The 26,369-nt window shown below is 38.3% G+C and overlaps 1 protein-coding gene across 1 annotated transcript; it reads right to left on the reverse strand.

Annotated features, from left to right (window-relative positions):
- Positions 1-9,198: 9,198 nt before the first annotated feature.
- LOC134308104 (uncharacterized) lies at positions 9,199-25,975 on the reverse strand. The gene is made up of 4 exons (XM_062990637.1): positions 25,918-25,975; positions 24,544-24,773; positions 22,568-22,612; positions 9,199-9,229 (listed from the first exon to the last, which is right to left on the reverse strand). The coding sequence occupies exons 2-3, from the start codon at positions 24,771-24,773 to the stop codon at positions 22,579-22,581; spliced, it is 264 nt and encodes an 87-aa protein (XP_062846707.1). The 5' UTR covers positions 25,918-25,975; the 3' UTR covers positions 9,199-9,229; positions 22,568-22,578.
- Between the last annotated feature and the right edge of the window lie 394 nt (positions 25,976-26,369).

A 26,369-nucleotide genomic window follows, 5' to 3' on the forward strand; every position in this document is an offset into this window, starting at 1 on the left:
TCACTGTGGGGGAAGAGTTTTAATCAACAGAGTCTTCTTAAAATGCACCAGCGCATTCACACTTGAGAGAAACCATATTAGTGATCACAGTGTGCACCTGTTTCTATTTATTTTAATAAATGAACCCACAGTCGAGTGGCACAGTGTCTTAGCAGGGTTTCCTCACACCTCCCAAAAACATACCAGTATGTGGACTGACTGATATACACTGATCAACCATATAATTAAAACCACCTTCCTGTTTGTACACTCACTGTCCACTTACCATATAGAAACCCTTTGTAGTTCTACAATCACTGACTGTAGTCCATCTGTTTCTCTACATACTTTGTTACCTTTTTTCATGCTGTTCTTCAATGATCAGGACCACCACAGAGCAGGTATTATTTAGGTGGTGGATGATTCTCAGCACTGCAGTGACACTGACATGGTGGTGGTGTGTTAGTGTGTGTTGTGCTGGCATGAGTGGATCAGACACAGCAGTGCTGCTGGAGTTTTGAGTGAGTGGAGAGAAGCGGGCGAGTGTGTTGGTGGGTTGAAAGTGTGTCAGTTGGGGAGAAGGATTGATTGTCAATCTTTTCCTAAAATAAAGTTGCAAAGTCAGAAGCAGTGACTTTTTATATTCTTTTATTTTCAATAAATCAGATACAGACTTTATTGGCCAAGTATGCTCACACATACAAGGAATTTGACTTTGGTTATACAGAGGCTAGCAGTGCACGATAAATACAATAAGGACAGTCTTAAACACACACACACACACACACACACACACACACACACACACACACACACACACAAATACTCTCTCTCTAACACACTTCCACACATTCATACATATAAAAACTATAGAAAAATATATATTAATAAGAAGTTGTAACACTTCTTACCCGGAGTGAGAGACCAGGTGCTCCGGATGACCACAGAAAAGTTTCTACTATATAAATATAGTAGAAACTAGGGCTGGGCAATATGGAGCTGAATGGCGATATACGATATTTATCTCGATATTTTTTCATCCCATACGGTAATAACAAAAAGACACTTCTGAGACAAAGCTACATGTTCCAAATGTTATACAGGCACTTTTATTAACATTCAGCTGTAGATGAACATGAGAAATTGCTCAAAAATAAACTATTGGCATACATTAAATCAGGGGTCACCGACCTTTTTGAAACAGAGGGCTGCTTTAAGGGTACTGAGTAAGCCAAAGGGCTACTTGTAAGATACAAACGTCCTGAATAACATATGGTTGCATGGTTCACCTTTAATGATAATATTATGATTAATAATAATAATAATTAGGGGTGTCACATGATTACAATTTTTAATCACGATTAATCTCAATTAATCGCACACTAATAATTAGGCAAAATTTGAACAGTTATGCACATTTTTTATTGCAAGAACATGTTTACCAATAAAAACATTCCTAATATTTTGATGAAATGATTAAATCTAAATTATTTTTAGAAAGCCAGCCAATGCCTATATAGAGATGACAAGAAAATGACAAGTCTGTTCACATTATCTGGCTAAAGTGAGGATCTTTTCCTGTTAATAACCCTGCCACTGAAAACTTACTCATAATATAAACCATTTCTAGATGTAACACCAGTGCTGTAACTAGGAGCTCATGGGCCCCATTGCAAAAAAACAAAAACAAATTGCATATGCTTATGGCTGATCAGAATGAATTAAAAGTCACTCAGAAGTTACACTTTCAAATTCCTGCCTCTGGTATTTTTAATGCACAATTTTAGTTTAGTTAGTTTTACTTAAAAAAAAAGTTTTCCTAAAAGGGCCAGATTTGATAATGTGAAAGTCCCTGATGACATTATTTTGTTTGTTTATTTATTAGGATTTTAACGTCATGTTTTTACACATTGGTTACATTCATGACAGGAACGGTAGTTATTCATTACACAAGATTCATCAGTTCACAAGGTTATATCAAACACAGTCATGGACGATTTAGTATCTCCAATTTACCTCACTTGCACGTCTTTCAACTGTGGGAGGAAACCGGAGCACCCGGAGTAAACCCACACAGACACGGGGAGAACATGCAAACTCCACACAGAAAGGACCCGGACTGCCCCACCTGGGGATCGAACCCAGGACCTTCTTGCTGTGAGGCAACAGTGCTACCCACTGTGCCGCCACATTATTTTAAACAATAAAATATGCATGGCTTTGGAGTATTTCCTGGCATACATAACCATACGACAAACGAGAAAAAAGGAATTCATATTAAACAATACTTGACATTTTGCTTAAGTTTTCTGGCTTACTCAGAAATCATACTTTTCAAAATATTTTGATCTAATATTATGCATCAAAAAAGCATCAAAACACAGATACGATTATTTCATAGATCTATTAAGAAAACCTTTAAATACTGTAACGTGGAGAAACAAGACGGGGAGATACTGTTCTACATTACCATTTAAACATCTATAAATACCTGAAACAATCAAATTAGCAGACATTATCTATAAGTTATTGACTGTAGCTATAAAAAAGTGTTAATTAATACAGTCCATGTTAATGCTTAGTCCATATAAATATCAGATACAAATGTGTTTTTAAAAAACTACAAACATCACAAATATAAATCATGTATATAACCATGTAATAGAATAACCTGAATAAACTGAATAAACTGTAGAGATGAAACATTACACAGTAAATTAGTTTAACTTTGTAAACGTTAACGTATCAACAAGTTATTTTACAGAGGCTACACAGTGTGTGTTGAACAGTCATATTTTATTCGTAGGAATATCATAACAACCTCAATACACATACTCATGGGAATTAGCGCCCCCAATGGTACTAACAATTACCCAATACATTACACACTTCTGTCTCACACAGTACCCGGGTAAAGGGGGTGGAGCTACGTGGTTTTGAAGGACAGCTCTAGCAGCCAATAGAGATACTCATTACAGAGCTTGCGTGATTTCATTCATCTTTTCATCAACAAGTAAAAAAAGTGAAAACCGCTAAAAGTAGTTTTTCATCGGACAGCGTCGATAATTTATTACTTTTTCTGTTTGAATGCGCTGGCGGGTCACAAGTAATGCAATTTAATATTTTTGCAATGCAGTGTTGGTGTTTTGTAGAGGACGATCAGGTCAGAAATACTGTAAAACGTGTGTGTGTGCTGATGTATTCTGATATAAACTATATTATTCACTACACACCGCAGTACCAATCAGGTGAAATTGGATATTCTTCCACAGCAAACCTGATGATTTCTCACGGCACACTTATGTGCCCCGGCACAGTAGTTGGGAAACACTGCATTACAGTACTTTAATCGTAAAGAACAAATTATTTTGCTGAAAACAAATGATTTACTGAAAACCAGTGGCGGCTCCTGCCTAATCTCTCGGGGGTGGGGGAGGGGGGTAGTTGCGATGATGGCCAAGGTGACCCGTTCAATGGGTAAATTAATGCTTAAATAATTAACATCTTAAGTCATCTGTAAGTTTGCCCTCACACATAACTTTAAAAATGGAGAGAGAGCAGCTTTACCATTCATCATAAAATTAAGTAAAGCCTTCACACTAACAATTTAATTCAGTCTTCATCAGCATTTTATTTTAGGTGCTAGCTGCTCCAATTAGGGTTGCCAATTTTCAGAACTGGAAATAAAGAACACCCTGGGCTGACAGGTTGGCGGAGGGCATAAGGTGGGGGGTGGGATGGCAGTAGTTTACCTGAGCAGGGGGTATGCGGTTAGGGTTGCACCTATAAAAAATATAACAGGTCATACACAGTATTATTTAGGCTGTTTAACATTTATTATTTTCATTCTTTATAATAATAAATCAGAACCATATTTTAGGCAAAACAACATCAAGAACATCATGTAACATTTCTTCTCAATAGTGTAAACAATATTTTTACATAATCCATCTTAACACTGACATGCAGCCCCGGTTCTGGACTGCGTTGCTTAGGGGGCAGTGAGAAAAGTTCCGGCCCTGCTCGTGTTACTTTACTTTCACCCTACACACGGCATTACTAAGACTAAAAGTGAACACTACCGTGTTTCCCCGAAAATAAGACATCCCCTGAAAATAAGACCTAGTAGAGGTTTTGCTGAATTGCTAAGTATAAGGCCTCCCCCGAAAGTAAGACCTAGCTAAGTTTTTGTTTGGACCGTACGCTGTCCCTGCTGTGCTGTACAAGTGTGCTGTGGTGAGCTCCCCCTGGTGGCCGGAAGCTGCAATACCGTCCCTGCTGTACAAGTGGCTCAGTATGTATATTATACAGTATATAATAAATGTTCATTTTTTTTGTTCAACAATAAATGTGAATTCTTCTTCATGGAAAAATAAGACATCCCCTGAAAATAAGACCTAGCGCATCTTTGGGAGCAAAAATTAATATAAGACACTTATTTTTGGGGAAACAGGGTACTTACAATAATAACCGAACCCCTTTTAATTCCCACGGTAGCAGCAGTTTACTTCTGTTTCATACATATTGCCCGGTCTCAGTCTAATCTGCAGCATTTCTCTCCCATTGATAAAAATACAGAACATCACCTTTAGTTTCCAAATAAGGAACGATTACGTGTGACACAGGCACGTAAGTGCGGGCCCCCTGGAAGTCATTCAAAATGCATTACAGCGCCAGCAATACGAAAAAAAGAGCTTTAACATGAGAGTCTATGAGAGCAATCCGGGGCGACTTTCTGTTAGAGTGGAGTCGCCCCGAAAGGGGCGGTACTATACGGAAGACAACTCGACGCTGATTGGACTGTGATATTCAGAGACAAGACAGACTCCAGAACAGTCACAGATAGTTTAACACTGGTTGAATGTGATAGAAAAATTTCTTCCCTTTCGCCCTTTGGTGGTGCGTCGCTTGATAGCCCTAATGAACGAGCCGCCCCTGCTGAAAACTGTGTTCGGAGTGTGATACAGCGATCGCGGTTGGCTGCCTGCATTCGTAATTTTACATGAACTATTGGAAAAAAATTTTTTTGTTTAGACGGCCGGTCACTAATCTACACACAGCATAGAAGTTCTCTCTCTCTCTCTCTCTCTCTCTCAAACTCAAACTCAAAAGAAGCTTTATTGGCATGACAAATAAGGACATTTGTATTGCCAAAGCAAGTTACAGGGAAATAACAAAAATAACAATAAGAAAGAACAAATATACACAAAACAGTTACAGTGGGGAAAATAAATATTTGATCCCCTGCTGATTTTGTAAGTTTACCCCCTTACAAAGACTTGAACAGTCTATAATTTTTATGGAAGGTTTATTTTAACAGAGAGACAGAATATCAACAAAAATATCCAGAAAAAAAAATGTTTTAAAGAAAGCGATTCTCCCAGTAAAGGAAGGAGATCGCAAAAGGAGTCACACCAGGATTAACTCTTTCCCTGAAATATTTTTTTTACCTCGGCCCCTGGGCCTACCGCAAACTCTCTAAGAGACCTCACGTTACCAGTATCCCTGACATAACGTGCAAGAGAGCACAAAAGAAGAGGGTGTGACGAGGAAGCCTGACTGGGCGCTACCTTAAATACCTGCTCAGCCAGGTGTTCCTCGTTCACGCTGATTGCCCGAGGGTGGATTGGGAGTTGTAGTTCTCCTACTTCTGGTTGAACTACGGACGGGCTGTACGCCCTCGGGTGGCCGCCGGCAGAGGTTCGCGCAATTGGCTCCCTCTGGTGGGTGCAGAGGGAATCAATCGGCCTCTAGTAGTGCGAGCACCATGGCCGCCTGTGTGCACCACAGGTTGGCTCCCTCCAGTGGCCACAGAGGGAGTAGACCGACTCCTAACAATCCCCTAGCAAAACGTGACTTAGTACTTGGTGGAGAAACCCTTGTTGGCAAACACAGAGGTCAGACGTTTCTTGTAGTTGGTCACCAGGTTTCTGCACATCTCAGGGGGGATTTTGGCCCACTACTCTTTACAGAATCTCTCAAAATCCTGAAGGTTTCGAGGCTGTCGCTTGGAAACTCGAAGTTTGAGCTCCCTCCACAGATTCTAGGGGATTAAGGTCTGGAGACTGGCTAGGCCACTCTAGGATCTTAATGTGCTTCTTCTTAAGCCAGTCCTTTGTTGCCTTGGCCGTATGTTTTGGGTCATTGTCATGCTGGAAGACCCATCCACGACCCATCTTCAGTGTTCTGGCTGAGGCCAGGAGATTCTCATTCAAGATTCTATGGTACATGGCCCCGTTCATCAGCCCCTCAATGCGATGAAGTCTTCCTGTACCCTTAGCAGAGAAACAGCCCCAAGCAGAATGTTTCCACCTCCAAGTTTGACAGTGGGAATGGTGTTCTAGGGGTCATATCCAGCATTTCTCTGCCTCCAAACACACTCAAAAAAATAATTTGTTGGATTTACTTAATCCAGTTATGTCAACAATTTCCACCTAACCGAGTTGTGTTAGATAATTGAATAATATTAATAAGCTTCAAATAACTAACTTTTGTAAAACCAACATTAATGTATTAAGTAAAACAAACATTACTATTTTAAGTAAAACCAACATGATTATATTAAGTTAAACCAAACTTAACTCTATTATAGTTAGCTCAGTTTTAATTAATAGGTCTGTGTCTAGCTAACTAAACTGACAAACATAAACTCAACAAAATAATTTTTCTTTTGCTTTACTTGATTGTGTTGATTCATGACAACAGAAATATATTTCATTATACCAACTTAACTCACTTATGTAAACAAAACATTACTGTTGGATACTCAACTGAATTTAGTAAAACTAACTATACTTCATATTTCCAACTTAACTGGCTTAAACAAGTGGGGAAACTACTAAACTTTGTTTTACTTAAATTGTAACAATGGTTGTAATTTTAAGTGAACTTACTAATTCTGGGTGATTTGTCAACAATAAAAGAAATATACAAAATGGTCAGCCTTTCAGTTTAACAACCATTAGCAGAACTGTCACAAATGTTTTAAACAAACCTTAAACTTGTTTGACTCTCAATGGCGCACATATATCACTTGCACAAACCAAAAACTTAAGCTTTCCAACTTTTGAAAAACGTTTAATTTCAGGAAACTGTAACATGAGAAGAGGGTGTGACGAGGAAGCCTGACTGAGCGCTACCTTAAATACCTGCTCAGCCAGGTGTTCCTCGTTCACGCTGATTGCCCGAGGGTGGATTGCGAGTTGTAGTTCTCCTACTTCTGGTTGAACTACGGGCTGTACGCCCTCGGGTGGCCGCCGGCGGAGGTTCGCACAATTGGCTCCCTCTGGTGGGTGCAGAGGGAATCAATCGGCCTCTAGTAGTGCGAGCACCATGGCCGCCTGTGTGCACCACAGGTTGGCTCCCTCCAGTGGCCACAGTAGGAGTAGACCGACTCCTAACAATCCCCTAGCGAAACGTGACTTAGTACTTGGTGGAGAAACCCTTGTTGGCAAACACAGAGGTCAGACCTTTCTTGTAGTTGGTCACCAGGTTTCTGCACATCTCCGGGGGGATTTTGGCCCACTACTCTTTACAGAATCTCTCCAAATCCTGAAGGTTTCGAGGCTGTCGCTTGGAAACTCGAAGTTTGAACTCCCTCCACAGATTCTAGGGGATTAAGGTCTGGAGACTGGCTAGGCCACTCTAGGATCTTAATGTGCTTCTTCTTAAGCCAGTCCTTTGTTGCCTTGGCTGTATGTTTTGGGTCATTGTCATGCTGGAAGACCCATCCACGACCCATCTTCAGTGTTCTGGCTGAGGCCAGGAGATTCTCATTCAAGATTCTATGGTACATGGCCCCGTTCATCAGCCCCTCAATGCGATGAAGTCTTCCTGTACCCTTAGCAGAGAAACAGCCCCAAAGCAGAATGTTTCCACCTCCAAGTTTGACAGTGGGGATGGTGTTCTAGGGGTCATATCCAGCATTTATCTGCCTCCAAACATGGCGAGTGGAGTTGATGCCAAAGAGCTCAATTTTGGTCTCATCTGACCATATCACATTCTCCCAAGCTTTCTCTGAATCATTCAGGTGTTCATTGGCAAACTTCAGATGGGCCTGTACATGAGCCTTCTTGAGCAAAGGGACTTTGCGGGCACTGCAGGATCTCAATCCATTACGGCGAACTGTGTTACTAATGGTTTTCTTGGTGACTGTGCTCCCAGCTCCCTTAAGATCATTGACAAGCTCCTCCCGTGTAATTCTGGACTGACCTCACCTTTCTCAGAATCATTCTTACCCCATGAGGTGAGATCTTGCATGGAGCTCCAGAGCGAGGGCGATTGACTGTGATCTTGTATTTCTTTCATTTTCGAATTATCGCACCAACAGTGGTCTCTTTCTCACCAAGCGTCTTGCTGATGGCCCATTCCAGCCTTGTGCAGGTCTACAATCTTGTCCCTGACGTCCTTTGATAGCTCTTTGGTCTTGCCCATGGTGGTCGAGAGATTTGAACGGAAGAAACTGATTCTGTGACAGGAGTTTTTTATACAGGGACAGGACTAATTTGTGTGCCTCATGGGCACATAACCGGTCTGTGGGGGTCAGAATTCTTGCTGGTTGGTAGGGGATCAAATACTTATTTCACTTAATCAAATACAAATTAATTTTTTTTTCTGGATTTTTTGTTGATATTCTGTCTCTCTCCTGTTAAAATAAACCTTCCATAAAAATTATAGACTGTTCAAGTCTTTGTAAGGGGGTAAACTTATAAAATCAGCAGGGGATCAAATAATTAGTTTCCCCACTGTATATATAAGCATTGGTCTTATGGTGCATGCATAGAAGACAAAAAGTAGGTATTTATTATAAATAATTTTGAATGATTATGAGTTGTTGAACAATCTGATTGCAGTTGTAAGGAAAGATTTCCTGTAGTGTTCAGTATTGTACTTGGTATAATACTATATAAAAAGGCAATTAGCAGCATGTGTAGTATTTAAAAAATAATAGTAAAGTGCACATTATGAAAGTAAATGAATAAATTTAAAAAGATGTCAACAGGTTATGTTGATGTTGTAATTATCCAAGGAAGAAGGACAGATAACTGGGATCAATTAAGATGACAAGTTTTATTTAAAAATGATCAACAAGTGTTTGGTAAAAGTAGTCTGAGCTCAGGGCACTTGTCATACAGTAGCATACAGAAGTCCGTCCCTTTGGTGTGTGTGCAGTCCCTTTATGTGGGTGACCCCTTCCTTCGCTGAATCTCCCTGTCTGCTGTCCTCTCAGCGTTGAAGGTGAGGGAAATGCCTGAAAAGCAGATTTCATCTATCAGACACCTCTTGGTCTTCAGCTGTTACCTATAAAACAACCTTCACACTGCATGTTCAAAGGTCCTGCTTTAATATGTTCCACATATAGGATCTAGGGTTTAGGGTATATGGTCTAGGATCTAGGGTCTAGAGTATTTATTAAAGTTCTTGTGATTATTACTACTTATTAATGAGTAGGTAATTACTATTAAATATTTACACTGAAACTAAAGCCCATGCCTAGTCATTACAGTTAGCAGTTATCCATTTTTTTGTAAATGACAGGAAATACTCAGTTCTGTTTTTTTTTGTTTTTTTTTGGTGTTTGCTTTTGTCTTGTGCCGTAAATTATTTACGGTTGTTTTGTTCTGTTAATTATTTGTTGTATTATGCTACAGGGGCTTTAATTTCCTTGGGGATCAATAAAGTATCCATCAATCTGTTTGTCTGTCTATTTGTCTATCTACCTTTATTTCAGCAGGAAATGATCTGAGTGAGATTTACAATGTATTCATTTAGAGGAGAGTCCCTGGCCAAGACAGATACAGTGAAGAAAATACTGTAAGTATTTCATACACTGGCAATTTAGCAAGTTTTCCCACCTACAAAGAATGGAGAAGCCTGTAATTTTTATCGTAGGGACACTTCAACTGTGAGAGACAGAATCTAAAAAAAAATTCAGATAATCACATTGTATGATTTTTAAATAATTAATTTGCATTTTATTGCATGAAATAAGTATTTGATCACCTACCAACCAGCAAGAATTCTGGCTCTCACAGACCTGTTAGTTTTTCTTTAAGAAGCTCCTCCTATTCTGCACTCATTACCTGTATTTACTGCACCTGTTTGAACTCGTTACCTGTATAAAAGACACCTGTCCACACACTCAATCAATCACACTCCAACCTCTTCACTATGGCCAAGACCAAATAACTGTCTAAGGACACCAGGGACAAAATTGTTGACCTGCACAGGGCTGGGATGGGCTACAGGACAATAGCAAGCAGCTTGGTGAGGAGGCAACAACTGTTGGCGCAATTATTAGAAAATGGAAGAAACACAAGATGACCGTCAATCTTCCTCGGTCTGCTGCTCCATGCAAGATCTCACCTCGTGGGGTAAGGATAATTCTGAGAAAGGTCAGGAATCAGACCAGAACCACACGGGAGGACCTGGTCAATGACCTGAAGAGAGCTGGGACCACAGTCTCAAAGATTACACACAAAAGTAACACACTACGCCGCCATGGATTAAAATCCTGCAGGGCACGCAAGGTCCCCCTGCTCACGCTAGCACATGTCCAGGCCCGTTTGAAGATCACCAATGACCATCTGGATGATCCAGTAGAGGCATGGGAGAAGGTCATGTGGTCAGATGAGACCAAAATAGAGCTTTTGGGTATCAACTCCACTCGCCGTGTTGAAGGATGAGTACAACCCCAAGAACACCGTCCCAACCATGAAGCATGGGGGTGGAAACATCATACTTTGTGGGTACTTTTCTGCAAAGGGGACAGGACGACTGCACCGTATTTAAGGGAGGATGGATGGGGTCATGTATAGCGAGATTTTGGCCAACAACCTCCTTCCCTCAGTAAGAGCATTGAAGATGGGTCGTGGCTGGGTCTTCCAGCATGACAATGACCCGAAACACACAGCCAGGGCAACTAAGGTGTGGCTCCGTAAGAAGCATTTCGAGGTCCTGGAGTGGCCTAGCCAGTCTCCAGACCTGAACCCGATAGAAAATCTTTGGAGGAAGCTGAAACTCAATGTTGCCCAGTGACAGCCCCGAAACCTGAAAGATCTGGAGAAGATCTGTATGGAGGAGTGGGCCAAAACCCCTGCTGCAGTGTGTGCAAACTTGGTCAAGAACTACAGGAAACGTCTGACCTCTGTAAAGGTTTCTGTACCAAATATTAAGTTCTGTTTTTCCATTGTATCAAATACTTATTTTATGCAATAAAATGCAAATTAATTATTTAAAAATCATACAATGTGATTTTCTGGATTTTTTTTTTTTAGATTCTGTCTCTCACAGCTGAACTGTCCCTACGATAAAAATTACAGGCCATTCTTTGTAGGTGGGAAAACTTGCAAAATCGGCAGTGTATCACTTATTTTCCCCACTGTAGATAGGCCGCACACACACAAGCCACAGATCCATTTTGTCCACAAGACAAGGAACATATGACACACACACACACAAACCCAAAATGCAATAATCATTCAAAAACATTGACCAGGACGAGTGGGCCCCTGGTATCAGAATGAGATTTATTGGCCAGGTATATGGATTCACACACACACAAGGAATCTGGTTGTGGCTGATGGTAGGTGTTTGTGTGTGTGTGTGTGTGTGTGTATGTACTGTATATATATGTAGTGACCTTCTTCATCCAATAAAAACAATCCTACAATAAGTCACTACATGTGGAGAAGAAGAGTAGGTCTACCTTTTTGACGCGTTCCTTTGTTTAAAATAAAGTTCCATGCCGTTCATACCATTGGATTTGTCAATCCATTTATTGTCCATGTTCCAACATCCAAAGCGCAAACATGGTTCATATAAGCGCTGACACAAACAAATGCTGTAAACCCTTTGTATTACAACTTGGCTTGTATTCTCATTACCATACCGATACGTTCCTATACGTTCCGATACATATGTTACATACGCAGGCTACATACGATAAAGTCTAATAATGTTCCTATACGATACCATACAATACTTTTCATACGATATATACGATAACATACATTTCTTACATACGATGCATACGTTACTTTTCATAGATACCATACGTTCAAAATACAGTTTGACTTCTTACTCTTCTCTTTTTCTGCTAGCGCCTTAGTACCACTTGTATACATTATGTGCCACCTAGTGGCCAAACAAAACATAACTAGTTAAGCCATAAAATGGCTCCTACACACCGGCCACTAATTGTTAATGGCAGGAAGACATAAACAATTTAATATGTACAATATCAAATACAAAATACAAAGGAGTTAGCAGGTGGAAGAGAAATATAAATGTAAAAACAACAACACAAATAATAATGATAATCAAATAAAAATATACATGAACACTTTTGCAATTTACATTTTCATAATCTTAATCTTAAATGTTTTCATGTAAAAACATAGCTTTGTCACTGGTCTTTCCAATATAGTGTTTTTTTTTGTTGTTTTTTTTTTCAAAATATCTTTATTGTCATTTTTCTTTTTTTGAACAAACACAACAGTACAACTGTACATTATCCCCATGCACATATACACATACACCACCACCCTTCCAATATAAATCATACATAAATACAATTAAAAGACAAAACAAGAATAAAAAATAATAATAAATAAAAATAAATGAATACATAATAATAAATTAAATAAATAATATACATACACATACAATGTTAAACCTTTCACAATGTTCACAGTTTACAGATTTTTATTCAGTGAGATTAGCATTTTTATCTGTCATTATAATCATGTACGGTTCCCAGAGATTGGTAAATTCCCTTTGTTTGCCCCGTACAATGTAAGTTAGTCTCTCTAGTCCAATAGAGTTTGAGAGTTCCCTTATCCACAATTTCAATACAGGACCTTCCATGCCCCTCCAGCACAGCGCAATAGCTCTCCTGGCCTGAAGAAGTCCAAAGTCCAGAACTGGATATTGTTTTGGTGTTTGTAAAAAGTTCTTTGGATATATCCCAAGCAAACATAGTTTGGCATTCAAAGGGATTTTGGCACTAAACATCTCTGACAAACAGCCCACGACATCTCTCCAAAAACTCTGAATCTTTGTACATTCCCATAAGCAGTGAAAAAGAGTACCTTTTTCATTCATACACTTAGTACAAATATCTGGAATATCAGCGGACATATGGTGGAGTTTAACAGGTGTTATATACATTCTCATTAGCCACTTGTATTGAAGTAATCGAAACCTTGTATTTATTGTTTGCTTTTGTGCTTTAAGACATGCTTCTTCCCAATCTGTGTCATCAATGTTCTCTTTAATATCCGTTTCCCATGCATTCAATTTATCCATTACTGATTCTGTGCTAAGAGCAACCAATATGTTGTAATATTTAGTTACATGTCCCTTCCCCTCTAAATTCTCAAGTGTAACTTCTTCAAGTTTTGATAAAGGTGGTAAACACACTATCTGTTTATATCTTGAGGACATGTAACTTTTTAGCTGCAGATACTTAAAAAAGTGTTTCTTAGGAATTTTGTATCTTTGGCATAGCTGATTAAAGGATAACAAAGCTCCCTCCTCATAAAGATCCATTATTTTTTGAATGCCTCTCATATTCCATAACTTAAATCCCCCATCTTTTCTGCCCGGTGTAAACTGTTCATTACCCCAAATAGGAGTGAACTGAGATAATTTAGGCCAATCTCCCATATGTTCGTGTGCGGCATGCCAAACTGAAACTGTGTTTTTAAGAAAGGGTTTTTTTGTACGTCTTTTCAGCTTCTTGATATTAGATGAGTATAAATATGAACGTAATGGCAGATCTGGAATGGACTGTTGTTCAATATCTACCCAGGCAGGGGGTGTCACCCCACTGAAATAGCACGATGCCGCGGTTAGCTGGGTAGCCATATAATACCATTTAAAGTTGGGAAGTTGGAGGCCTCCCCTCTCATAAGGTAAGTATAATAGTTTAAGACGGAGCCTTGCCTTCCTACTACTCCAAATAAATTGACTTAATGATTTATTGAGTGTATCGTAAAAAGAATTTGGTAACGGCAGTGGAAGTGTTTGAAAATAGAATAAAAATTTGGGTAAAATATTCATTTTTATTAGATTTATTCGTCCGATCATAGATATAGGTAAAGTAGACCAGCGATTTAGTGTGTCAGTAACTCTCTGTAACAGGGGATCATAATTGGATGGGATTATTTCATTTATTTCTGGAGTGATCTTCACACCCAAATATCTGAAACCTTCTGTAGTTGTTGCGAATGGGGTATTTACTATGGGATTATGCCTTTCTTCTTTGTTGAGGAACATTAGTGCTGATTTGGAATTGTTAATTTTATATCCAGAAAATTTCCCAAATTGTTCTATTAAGGTAATCAAATTAGGGATGCTAGTTTTTAATTTTGACAAGAAAAAAATTATATCATCGGCAAACAAAGAAATGCAATGTTCCGTTTCCCCTATCCTAATACCCTGTATTTCTCTATGTGCTCGTACGGCTATGGCTAGGGGCTCAATTGCTAACGTAAATAACAGTGGCGATAACGGGCAGCCCTGTCGAGTAGATCTCTGTAGGCTGAAGGGTTTCGAAATGGTATTATTAGTTAGGACCTCAACTGTTGGATTCGTATATAGTAGTTTAATCCATTTAAGAAAAATATTACCAAAACCAAATCTGGGAAGCACATCAAACAGGTAATTCCATTCTATCCTATCAAACGCTTGACAGGCATCTACTGATAATATTGCTGTATCTGATGCATTGTGTTTCTCATAAAGTATATTTAGAACTCTTCTAATATTATGATAACCTTGCCTTTTCTGTATAAAGCCTTGTTGATCGCCATTAATTAATTGAGGAAGATACTTATCCAATCTTCTCGAAAGAGCTTTACATATTATTTTTGTATCACATCCCATTAAACTTATCGGTCTATAAGAGGTACATTCATTTGGGGGCTTATTTGGTTTTAATATTAGGGTTATTAAAGCTAATCTAAGTGAATCTGGAAGTGTTCCTTTATCAAATGATTCTTCATACATATCCAGAAGTGGTTTAACAAGCTGTTTACCAAATGTCTTGTAGAACTCTATTGGCAAACCATCTGGTCCTGGTGCTTTACCGCTACTCATGTCACCTATAGCATCAAAAAGTTCCTCTATTGTTAGTGGGCTATCTAGTGTTGTTTTCTCATCATCTGATATCCTCTGAAATTGTAACTGGTTAAGAAATTTATTCTGATCCTCCCCATTCTCTATGTATTCTGAGTTGTATAGTAGTTCATAAAAATCTCTAAAATTATTATTGATCTCATGTGGATCTGTAGTTGAGTTGCCAGATGTTAATTTTATACTTGCAATTATTCTCTCTGCCTGCATTTTTTTAACTCTCCAGGCCAGTAGTTTACCTGATTTTTCCCCTTGGTCATAGTAGGTTTGTTTAGTCCACATTAGACTCTTGGCTACCTTATCAGATGTCAATTTATCATATTTTGCTCTCAAGACAGAAAGATTCTGTAATTTTCCAGTATCATTGTCCTCATACAATTCATTTTCAAGTTTTTTAATTTGGCTTTCCAATATTCGCAGCTCTTGATTATTTTGCTTTGTTTTGGAATTTTTGTAACTAATAATTTCTCCTCTTATATAAGCTTTACATGCTTCCCATCTCACACTAGCTGTAGTTTCATCTTTGTTTAGTTCAAAATATTTATTAATGCAGCTTTCTATAAATTTAACAAAGGCTGGATCCTGTAACAAATACGTTTGCAACCTCCATCTCAAACAATGTTCCAGCCTACCTAATTGAATTCCCATTGATACGGCTGCATGATCGCTGATTACTATACTATTATACCAACATTTTTTAACATTGGGCTGTAGTTCCATTGAGATTAGGAAATAATCTATACGCGAATGGGTTTTATATGTACTGGAGTAACAGGAGTATACTCTGTCATTAGGGTTATGTGTCCTCCAAATATCCGTTAATTTTAGATCCTTTATATACTTAGTCAGCGTTTTCCTAGTTTGTATGTGGGTTGTATCAATTTGAGTGGACCTGTCTAATATCGGATTTAAGGTGCAGTTGAAATCTCCCCCTATAATATATAACCCTTCCAAGTCAGACAAAGTGAGAAATAAATTTTCAAAAAAAGATGGGCTATCTTCATTGGGGCCATAGACATTTATAAAATTAATTTTATGTGTCAAAATATCACCTTGCACAATAACATATCTCCCAAATGGATCTTGTATGGTTTTCGTGGCCTGGAATGGTATTGATCTGTGTATAAGTATAGCGACACCCCTCGCGTGAGTTTTATGTGAGGCATAGAATACCTGGCCTGGCCACCTTTTATTCAAAAAATGTATGTCTGAGCCCATTAAGTGAGTTTCTTGCAAGAAAACTATTCTAGATTTGAGATATTTTATCCTAGACATTACTTGTTTGAGTTTGGCTAGTTTTCTTATTCCTCGCACATTCCAGCTGGTAATTTCAATTTCAAATTTGCTTTGTTTTGATATCTCCATAAATTATTGTCCGATTACTATGTTAGATAATAATAAAGAATAAGTAAATGAATAATAACATAAATACACAAAAGGGTGGAAGTGATGCAAATACATACACGAACAGCTATCCATGAACACCAACACAGAAACACATACAAAACAAACATAAAAACACCCCCTCTCCTCAGAACGTACACAACACCCTCCCAAATTAGGGTTACACCCTCCCAAATTAGGGTTATCCCCTCCCTCCCTCCCTCGGGTTGAAAAAACTGGGGAACGTTGATCCACAACACTTGGGGAGCAACTAGTCAACCAAACCCGACCCATGTTCTCCTCAACCGTGCACACTGTTTTATAAAATAAACTCCTTTTCAGAACACAATATTATTTAAGCTAACCATGTACCTTAGTAGTTTTACAAAGCTCAACTACTTGTGTAGAAAACAGTCACCTTCTGTGTAAATTACTTGGGCTGTGTGATGCTTCTGTAAAACTCCTCAGCTTCAGGTGGTGTTGAAAAGAGATGCATCTTGCCGTTGTGCAGGACCCTGAGTTTGCAGGGGTTGTGTTGAAATCCGCGGAAAGCCTTGATGTCAACAAACAGCTTTGTAATAGCATTAAAACTTCGGCGAACTCGAACGGTCTCCGCTGAAAGATCCTGCACGAACGTTATTTTTGCCCCTTCGTGAGTGATGTCCTGTCGCCGTGTTTCCTTGTAAACATATTCCTTCTCCTGGAACTTGAGGAAGCGAACGAGAATCGCCCTGTTCTGGTTGGGTCTTGCAGATGCAAGCGTGCGGTGCACCCGCTCCAGGGTGAAGGATTTTTCAGGATTTAATCCCAGCCACCGCGGTAGCATGTTACTGATAAAGTCAAAAAGTGACTGTTTACCTTCAGCTCCCTCTCGTACACCAATCACACGGAGATTCTTTCTCCTACCCCGGTTCTCCAAATCATCCGTTTTTGATTCAAGGAAAACGATTCGTTTTACTGCCGAGTTTAGCGTAGAGTTTACGTTTTCCAGCATGTCTTCGGCATCACTTACACGGCGTTCTACTTCATTAATGCGCGCTGTGTTAGCGGTAACATCTCCCTTCACCTCCGTTACCTTGCTCTCCAGTGCAGCCATCGAGGTTGCCATGTCAGTTAAGCGGCTGGTCATATTGTCCAACTTTGTCCCAAAGTCTGCACGGAGCGATCTCGTTTAAAACTTCGGCTATATTAGCCATGCTGTCGTCGCTAACGTTAGCCTTCTTGTTAGCTGATGGGCTCGTCGAAGTTGTTTTTGACGTGTTTTTGCGCGCTCGTGTAAAAATATCACACTGCTTGGTTACAGAAGGGTTTGACATACTCGCACTTAAATGGCTAGTGGCATTTGTCCGGAGTTTTTTGTTAAAATCGTGCACGGTTCTGCGGAGCTCCCTCGCTAAGCTGCCATTTTTGTCGCGGTCACGTGACCTCCCCCAATATAGTGTTTTTAATTTGAATTCTTACAGATCTAACCAATCCTTTTCTTTACTCCAGATTTGCCTGAGGAGAGAGTTGCAATTTCATTTTAAAAACTTTTCATTTTGAGAAGAATGAATAAGTGCTTTTTCTGCTTCAGAGAGATTATCTGTGGACAATCCAGTGTGTCCCAAAGCAGCTTTGGCTTTCTGTATTTCCTGTTCCACATACCAGGATGTGCCTGCAGATTTGAACAATTATTTCCTTTTCTTACATAAGTCCATTAAAATGTGTTTTAATTTTAACATCCATGCGACTACAAGTCTTTTCCAATCTGAAAGGTATGTTATGAACTGGTTTGTTGGATTTGGTGCATTTTCTGTAAGCACAGCATTTGTTTTGAGCTCCCTTTTAAGTTCTGGACCTTCAGGAACAATGGTCGTCTCTATGGTAAACTTTGGCCACTTCTCTTCTTTTTTCCACAGAAATTCTGGGCCGTTTAACCATCGTTTACTTGCCATGAACTTTTCTACCTTTAGTCCTCTCAATGCATCATCTGCAGGGTTTTGAGAAGTATGGATATATCTCCACTGTTTGGGGTCTGTTGCCTCTCCGATGCCTGAAATCCTGTTTGCTATAAAAGTGCGAAACCTTTTGTCTTCATTTTTTATGTACTTTAGGACTGAAGTGCTATCTGTCCAAAAGCATGAATTTTCAACTTGAAATTGCAATTATGTTCGAAGTGTTTTGTCCATTTGAACAGCCAATACAGCAGCAGTAAGCTCTAATCGAGGGATAGTTATCTGATTGAGTGGTGTCACTCTTGCTTTGCCAAGCTGAATACAGACATGAACCTTATTTTGGTTGTTCTGTATTCTGAGATAGCTCACAGTGCCATAGCCATTTTCGCTGGCATCAGAAAAATGATGCAGTTGAGCATGTTCAAGTAGTCCAAAATCTTGTGACTTAATGCATCTGTTTACCTTGAAAGAATTTCCTTGCTGAAGATCTGTCATCCATTTGATCCACTGTTTTTTCAGGCTTTAAGGAATTGAAACGTCCCAATCATAAGTTTTTCTACATAATTCCTGTAGCATGAGTTTGGCTGGAAGAGTTAGTGGAGCCAAATACCCCAAAGGGTCATAAATAGAGCTGACTACAGATAAAATCCCACGCCTGGTGTGTGGTCGTTCTTTATCTATCATTTTAAACTTAAATGTATCTGTCTGGACGCACCAATAAAGTCCAAGAGCTCTTTCCACTGGCAACTCACCTCGATCCAGATTTAGTTCACTCAGTTGTTTTGATCTGTCCCCTTCTGGAACATTCTGTAAAACCTCTCTATTGTTGCTAATCCACTGTTTTAAATGAAAGCCTCCTTTTTGACCAAGAGCTTTAAGTTCTCTGACCATCTGAATAGCTTCAGTTTGAGACTGAAGACTCTTGACACAATCGTCAACATAGAAATTGTTGTTAATTGTGCTGATAACATTAGCCGGAAAACTGTGCTTGTTATCTTCTGCTGTTTTTCTAAGAGCATAACAGGCACAGCTTGGTGAGGACACTGCTCCGAACAAATGCACAGTCATCCTATATTCTGCAATATCTTCTGTCATATCACCATCAGGCCACCACAAAAATCGAAGAAAGTCTGTGTCTTTTGCTGCAACTCGGACTTGGTGAAACATAGATTCGACATCAGCCATGAATGCCACTGGTTCTTGTCTAAATCTCAGCAGAACTCCAAGTAATGAATTGGTAAGGTTAGGACCTTGCAAGAATTGTTCGTTCAAAGACATGTTCCTAAATTCAGCGCCACAGTCAAATACAACCCGTATCGTACCCTTTCGAGGATGGTATACTCCATGATGGGGAATATACCAAAGCTTACCATCTGAACGATTCAGCTGCTCTTGTGGTAGCCTTTTAGCATAATCATTCTTGATAACATCATTGAGAAACTTGATGTATTCCAATCGAAACTTTTCATGTTTTTCTAACTTTCTTCTTAATCCTTCAAGGCATTGTCTGGCAACACAAAGGTTGTTTGGCGTTAGGACATTGTCTCTTTTAAAGGGTAGCTTTAAACTGTAATGTCCTGCTTTGAGGGTGACTTGTCCTTGATTGCCGTAAATCTCATGTCTTCTCTGGACATTTCAGCTTTGTCATCTGATGCTTTTTCACCAAAATCATGTTCATACTGAGTTTTCAGCATTTTTTCCAGAATCCTTACAGAGATCCTGTTTACACTTAGAACTGGATGACTCTTTTTATGCTGCTGTTGATGCCATTCTCCAAGTGATCCATTAATAACCCATCCCAATAGGGTCCTTACAGCATAAGGTCCATTTCCATAGCTATTTATCACTTCCCATGGTTCAAGTAGCTTAGAGGCATTGGTACCAATCAATAACTCTACATCAGCTTGAATGTAAGGAATAGAAACACCATCCAAATAAGGCCATCTAGCCAAATCTTCCTTTTTGATGATGTTGTCTGTGTTCACAGGCATCCTCTTTTGAGAATATACTTCTGGAAGGTCATAAAACTGTTTGCCATGAAGACTTGATACCTCCAAACCATTTACAATATAACTGGAGACTGTTGTCTTTGGGCTCATGGTTACTAGGCAGATTTTGGTATTTCTTCCAGTCAAATGTAACTTTGTAATTAAGCTTTCTAAACAAAATGTAGATGTACTACCTGGATCTAGGAATGCATACGTGTGTATGACTGTTTCCTTTTTTTTTTTACTTTACTTGAACTGGGAGTATAGATAAGATCAAAAACCTCTCAATTTTTATTTCATACATAAATACTTACATTTTTAACCCATTTCTGTGCAATATAGAGAAAAATATAGAGTATATGAAATGTTTGCAATTTTGTGAGCCATTTGTCAAGAAAATAATTTTGAATCTATCATCTTCCATTCAAACGTTATGACCAATTTAGCAGAAGGTGTCATTTAGCAATTTAGAATGTTCGTGTAGCTCCTTTTTTACCTCACTTTTTACCAATGTCAGCATACACTATAAACCAATGAAAGTGTACTTTTATGAAAAAAAACCCTGCATATACACACACCATTATAACCAGGAGAATCAGTTCTTTAAAATTATATGAAACTCAATGTTTTTCAAGTGTAATATAATAAATGTTTACAAAAAACCTTCAAAATCAACCTAAAAAAATCTCTCGTTTTTTATTTATTTCATAAATACTTACATTTTTAACACATTTCTGTGCAATATAGAGAAAAATATAGAGTATATGAAATGTTTGCAATTTTGTGAGCCATTTGTCAAGAAAATAATTTTGAATCTATCATCTTCCATTCAAACGTTATGACCAATTTAGCAGGTGTCATTTAGCAATTTAGAATGTTCGTGTAGCTCCTTTTTTACCTCACTGTTTTACCAATGTCAGCATACACTATAAACCAATGAAAGTGTACTTTTATGAAAAAAAACCCTGCATATACACACACCATTATAACCAGGAGAATCAGTTCTTTAAAATTATATGAAACTCAATGTTTTTCAAGTGTAATATAATAAATGTTTACAAAAAACCTTCAAAATCAACCTAAAAAAATCTCTCGTTTTTTATTTATTTCATAAATACTTACATTTTTAACACATTTCTGTGCAATATAGAGAAAAATATAGAACATATGAAATGTTTGCAATTTTGTGAGCCATTTGTCAAGAAAATAATTTTGAATCTATCATCTTCTATTCAAAAGTTATGATCAATTTAGCAGAAGGTGTCATTTAGCAATTTAGAATGTTCGTGTAGCTCCTTTTTTACCTCACTTTTTACCAATGTCAGCATACACTATAAACCAATGCAAGTGTACTTTTATGAAAAAAAACCTGCATATACACACACCATTATAACCAGGAGAATCAGTTCTTTAAAATTATATGAAACACAATGTTTTTCAAGTGTAATATAATAAATGTTTACAAAAAACCTTCAAAATCAACCTAAAAAATCTCTCGTTTTTTACTCAATTCATAAATACTTACATTTTTAACACATTTCTGTGCAATATAGAGAACAATATAGAATATATTAAATTTTTGCAATTTTGTGAGCCATTTGTCAAGAAAATAATTTTGAATCTATCATCTTCTATTCAAAAGTTATGATCAATTTAGCAGGTGTCATTTAGCAATTTAGAATGTTCGTGTAGCTCCTTTTTTACTTCACTTTTTACCAATGTCAGCATACACTATAAACCAATGAAAGTGTACTTTTTTCTTAATTATTACTAAATTGTCAACATCCATATTTTTGAAATAAGACAGCAAATAAAATGTATTTGACAAAATAAGCACTCTAACAACAGTGTATAGTTCAAAAACATTACAGATTTTTATTAGAATTATATACACTTCTCATTCTATAAATAATTTCAAAACAACAATACAATATAGTTCAGCACTATTGAAGAACATCACTCCATAAAACAAACTCTCAAATAATCCAATTCAACAATACAAGAAAAAGCAATTATTTGTTCAGGATAATCATTGAACAATTCAGTAAACAGTTTTGAGGCAACAGGATATCAAATCTCATCTAAGCCATTTTGCCAAAAATTCACTACAAAATATTTAACAGACAATGCACAATGGATAATTACCTCAAATTACCTCATTCCAATGAACAATGCACACTGAACTTTGACCTGTGAAGAGAAAGAGAAACAAAGAACATATACACAAACACAGGGGTTGAGGAAAGATGAGAGGGACTGACAGTAGAAGACAGAAGCCCTGTGTAGGTCTAACTGCGAAACTCATCTCCTTCGCTAGAATGCCAAGACTGAAAACAGTTTCGATTGCCAACTAAACAAAATCTTCTACCTTGGCACTCAGGAGCCATGCATGCAATCTTTGTTTTATTTTCTTTTTCGAATTTTTTGTAGCAAAGCCAGCAATTTCTTGATACTTGCTCTATCTGAGGAATGTGGGTGACGTAAAACGATGAGGAAGTGGTTGGAGCTACTGAAAGCTGAGATGGCAAAATTGAATCGACGGAAATGTCTGCAAGTTGGCGCGACAGATTTTCCCTAAAGTTTATCTGGCTGTAGCCTGCTGAACTAAACCCATAACGTGATGCTGGTTTGGAATGATGCCAGTCCTGAAACAAAATGAAACTATTAACAACGGCTATGTCCACAAAATGGAAGAAAAGTGTTTTCCACCACTTTTGAGTTTTCTGAAGCAGATTGTATGTGTTTAACATTTGATCAGATCTGTCAACACCTCCCATGTGTTTATTGTAGTCCTTTACTACAGCTGGTTGACGGACTACTTTCCTGTCCCACGTGGCACCATTCTTTACCATCCTAGAAACCTCTGATGAATCATTAGCATTGTGGAAATTAGAGAGGCATGTAACTGCTCGCGTGTCCTTCCACTGAACAACTAAGACATTTCCGTCAATTCTACACCACCTCATATCACCACGGTTAGCTTGCCGCTCCCATTTCTTGACATCTTTGAAATCCACTGGGAATTTCTTACGATTAATCCTACATGTCCCACAAGCATTGATTCCCCACTCCTTAAGTCGGACCATAACAGTTGGTGATGTATAGAAGTTGTCAAACCAAACTGTGTGACCTTGATTTTTAAATGGTTGCACAAGGTCTTCGATCACTTTTATAGCCAAATCAGTTATGCGCCCATCAAGACTGCCTGTGTAAACATCAAAGTCTAAGGTATATCTGAAGTTGCAATGACCCACAATTTGAAACCCCAGCGAGTAGGTTTGCCCTTCATATACTGCTTGAATCCTGATCGACCTTTTGATTTTACCATTCTCTCATCTATGCTCAGATTTTCATTAGCCTGGAAAAGCTGCTGACACTTGGTTTTGAGGTGGTCCATCAGGTAACGCAACTTCCTAAGACGATCAAGATTATTTTCTGTGGCAGGATCTACAACATGGAGGGCTGCCATCAATTCCTTGAAACGGTCACGGGACATGAATAACTTGGCCCATGAACCCTGAAGAGATTTGGTTCCCCAATATCTGTGAATGCTGTGCAGGGACGTGAAACCCATGTAAATAAGGAGCCCAAGAAACCGGTAGAATTCATCCAGGGTCACTTCTTCCCATGCCCCATGATGGTTCGCATAAGACGGCCTATTCAGTACAAGCTCCCACCCCTTAGAGTTTGTAAACTGGCAAATCTCGGCAACGATGGTGTACGTGAAAACCAACTTGAAGAAGTCTATTTCACGCAAGGTACTTGTGGCTGACCATACAGCCCTACGCACACTTCCCAGATCTATGCCTACTGGACGAGAAGGATTAAATGGTATGGGCTTTGGTGCTTCTGTGTCTACATCAGCATAGGAAGGAAAGGATGCAGAGTCAGGAAAGCGTTTCCGCTTCCTACCTGACATAGGACAAGAAAGACTAACCAAACCCATAAAAGAAAGCAAACATTAGTAAAAATCATAATCTCAGTTTGTACTCTTTTGTTAATTTTAACTTTTTGTTGGCAGCCCTGATTGTGTGTGTGGATGCAAATGTTGACATTTATTGTCAGCATATATGTACACACACACATTTACAAATACACACTATTGGAATACATGCATTTACCGATAGGAGGTTGTTGGTTGATCCCTCTGCTCATCTTGCTCCTCTTCATCCTCTTCTTCCCCTTCATCCAGGAGCTCCATGTCCATGAAGTCCTCCTCTTCAATGGTCATGCCTTCATGATCTTCATCGCTGTCATGTTCAGCTATAAGTCTAAGCTCGTCAGGGCCTAGCCGCTGTCTCCTCTTCAGAGACTCCATAAGGCGTGAATATTGAGCCTTGTCTCCATCCATCTCAGAATAATAAAAGAAAGAGATTACAGTGAATAAAGGTGGTGACAGTGATGTTATTTAAAAAAATAATTACATATATGTAGAATTCAATCACAAATACTCTATATGTTTTTGCCAGAGAAGCTAATGTCCACAGGCTCATGTTTAGAAGTAAACTCAAGTACACTGAACCAATACATATGACAAAAGTTTCTCAAATCTGGCACATGGTTTACACATAAAACAATAATTATCTAAGAGGAGCAATAAATAAGACAAAACTTGATTCTATGGTTATATTTAAAATGTTGTAAATAGTCACAGACTGAAATGTTATGCACCTGTATGCTTTCAAAAAAAACTTTCAAAAAAAGTTTGATACCATATTTTAGTCCTTTTCAAATATCTCTTGCAATACATTAGAAAATTATGCAAATCTGACAGAAATATTTTATAGATAAAACTATATTTCTCTGTTATAAGTACAAATTACCACAGATAAAATATACCATGGAAATAAAGGTTATAAATTGCCCAGACTGACATGTAATCCACCTTTAAATGCTTTCTGCCTCAGCCCAATTACTTTAGCCAGTCATGCTAAATGCATGTAATGCAAAATGTAATGCTATTATGAGCAAAGCTAAGGTGATTTCTAAGCAGACTTTAGACAGTATTGAAGTAAAACAAGTAAGCTATAACTGATTTCAAGATTACATGCATAAAATATAACTTTGGAGTTTGAGAGCAGCCTTGTGAATTTCCCCACTGTGGGACTAATAAAGGATTATCTTATCTTATCTTCAAACCACATGGCTGCAACACACAGCTCCGGTAGTTTAGCTTAGCTCACTGCTATTCCCTTATTTGTGTAAAACTGCTGCATACTTTACAAACTACTAAACAAACGAGACTATAAAGGTATCTGATAAACTCTCCACACGTATTTATTTCCATCTAGATGGACATAAAAAACCTTACAATCGATTCAGAAAGGAGAGCAGAGCACCTTACTGACTAAACTTAGAACGCAACTCTCAGAATCACCTCAGCCTTTCCAAAGCGTAAAGCACTAATAATATTACAATTTTACCATTAAAGCCAAGTTTTCTGAGTAGAAATGAAAAGTAATAACACTAATAAACAGTTTTAAAATAAATCTTACCTTATTTCACTGACAGAATTTCTCTTTCTGTGTTGTTATCCAGTCGACTCTCTCAGCTGCGCTCCGTGTGAGGGCGGGGCAAATGAAAAAAATTAATTCTCCGCCTTCTCATTAAATATGCAAACCAGCCACGACACAAACCGCTTGACCAATGATATTGCCTTTTAGCCTGGGTTGTCAGCTGCCTGGGGCAGTTTTCAGATTTACAGTCAGTGATTGGACGGCGGAGATACAAGGCTTTAAGCCATCGAAATTATTGTTTCGAAATTTGAATGGGCCGGCTTTAAAGGGTTAACCCTTTCATGCCTGAGTGGAACATTCCATTTTCGGACACTATGTAACATGGTCATAGAAAAAACCTTATTGTGTAAATACCGTACATAGCATAGACTTTGTATACACACCATTATAACCAGAAGAATCAGTTCTTTAAAATGATATAAAACTCAGTA

This window comes from Trichomycterus rosablanca, unplaced genomic scaffold (genome assembly GCF_030014385.1).
Source record: "Trichomycterus rosablanca isolate fTriRos1 unplaced genomic scaffold, fTriRos1.hap1 scaffold_41, whole genome shotgun sequence".
Lineage (NCBI taxonomy): Eukaryota > Metazoa > Chordata > Actinopteri > Siluriformes > Trichomycteridae > Trichomycterus > Trichomycterus rosablanca.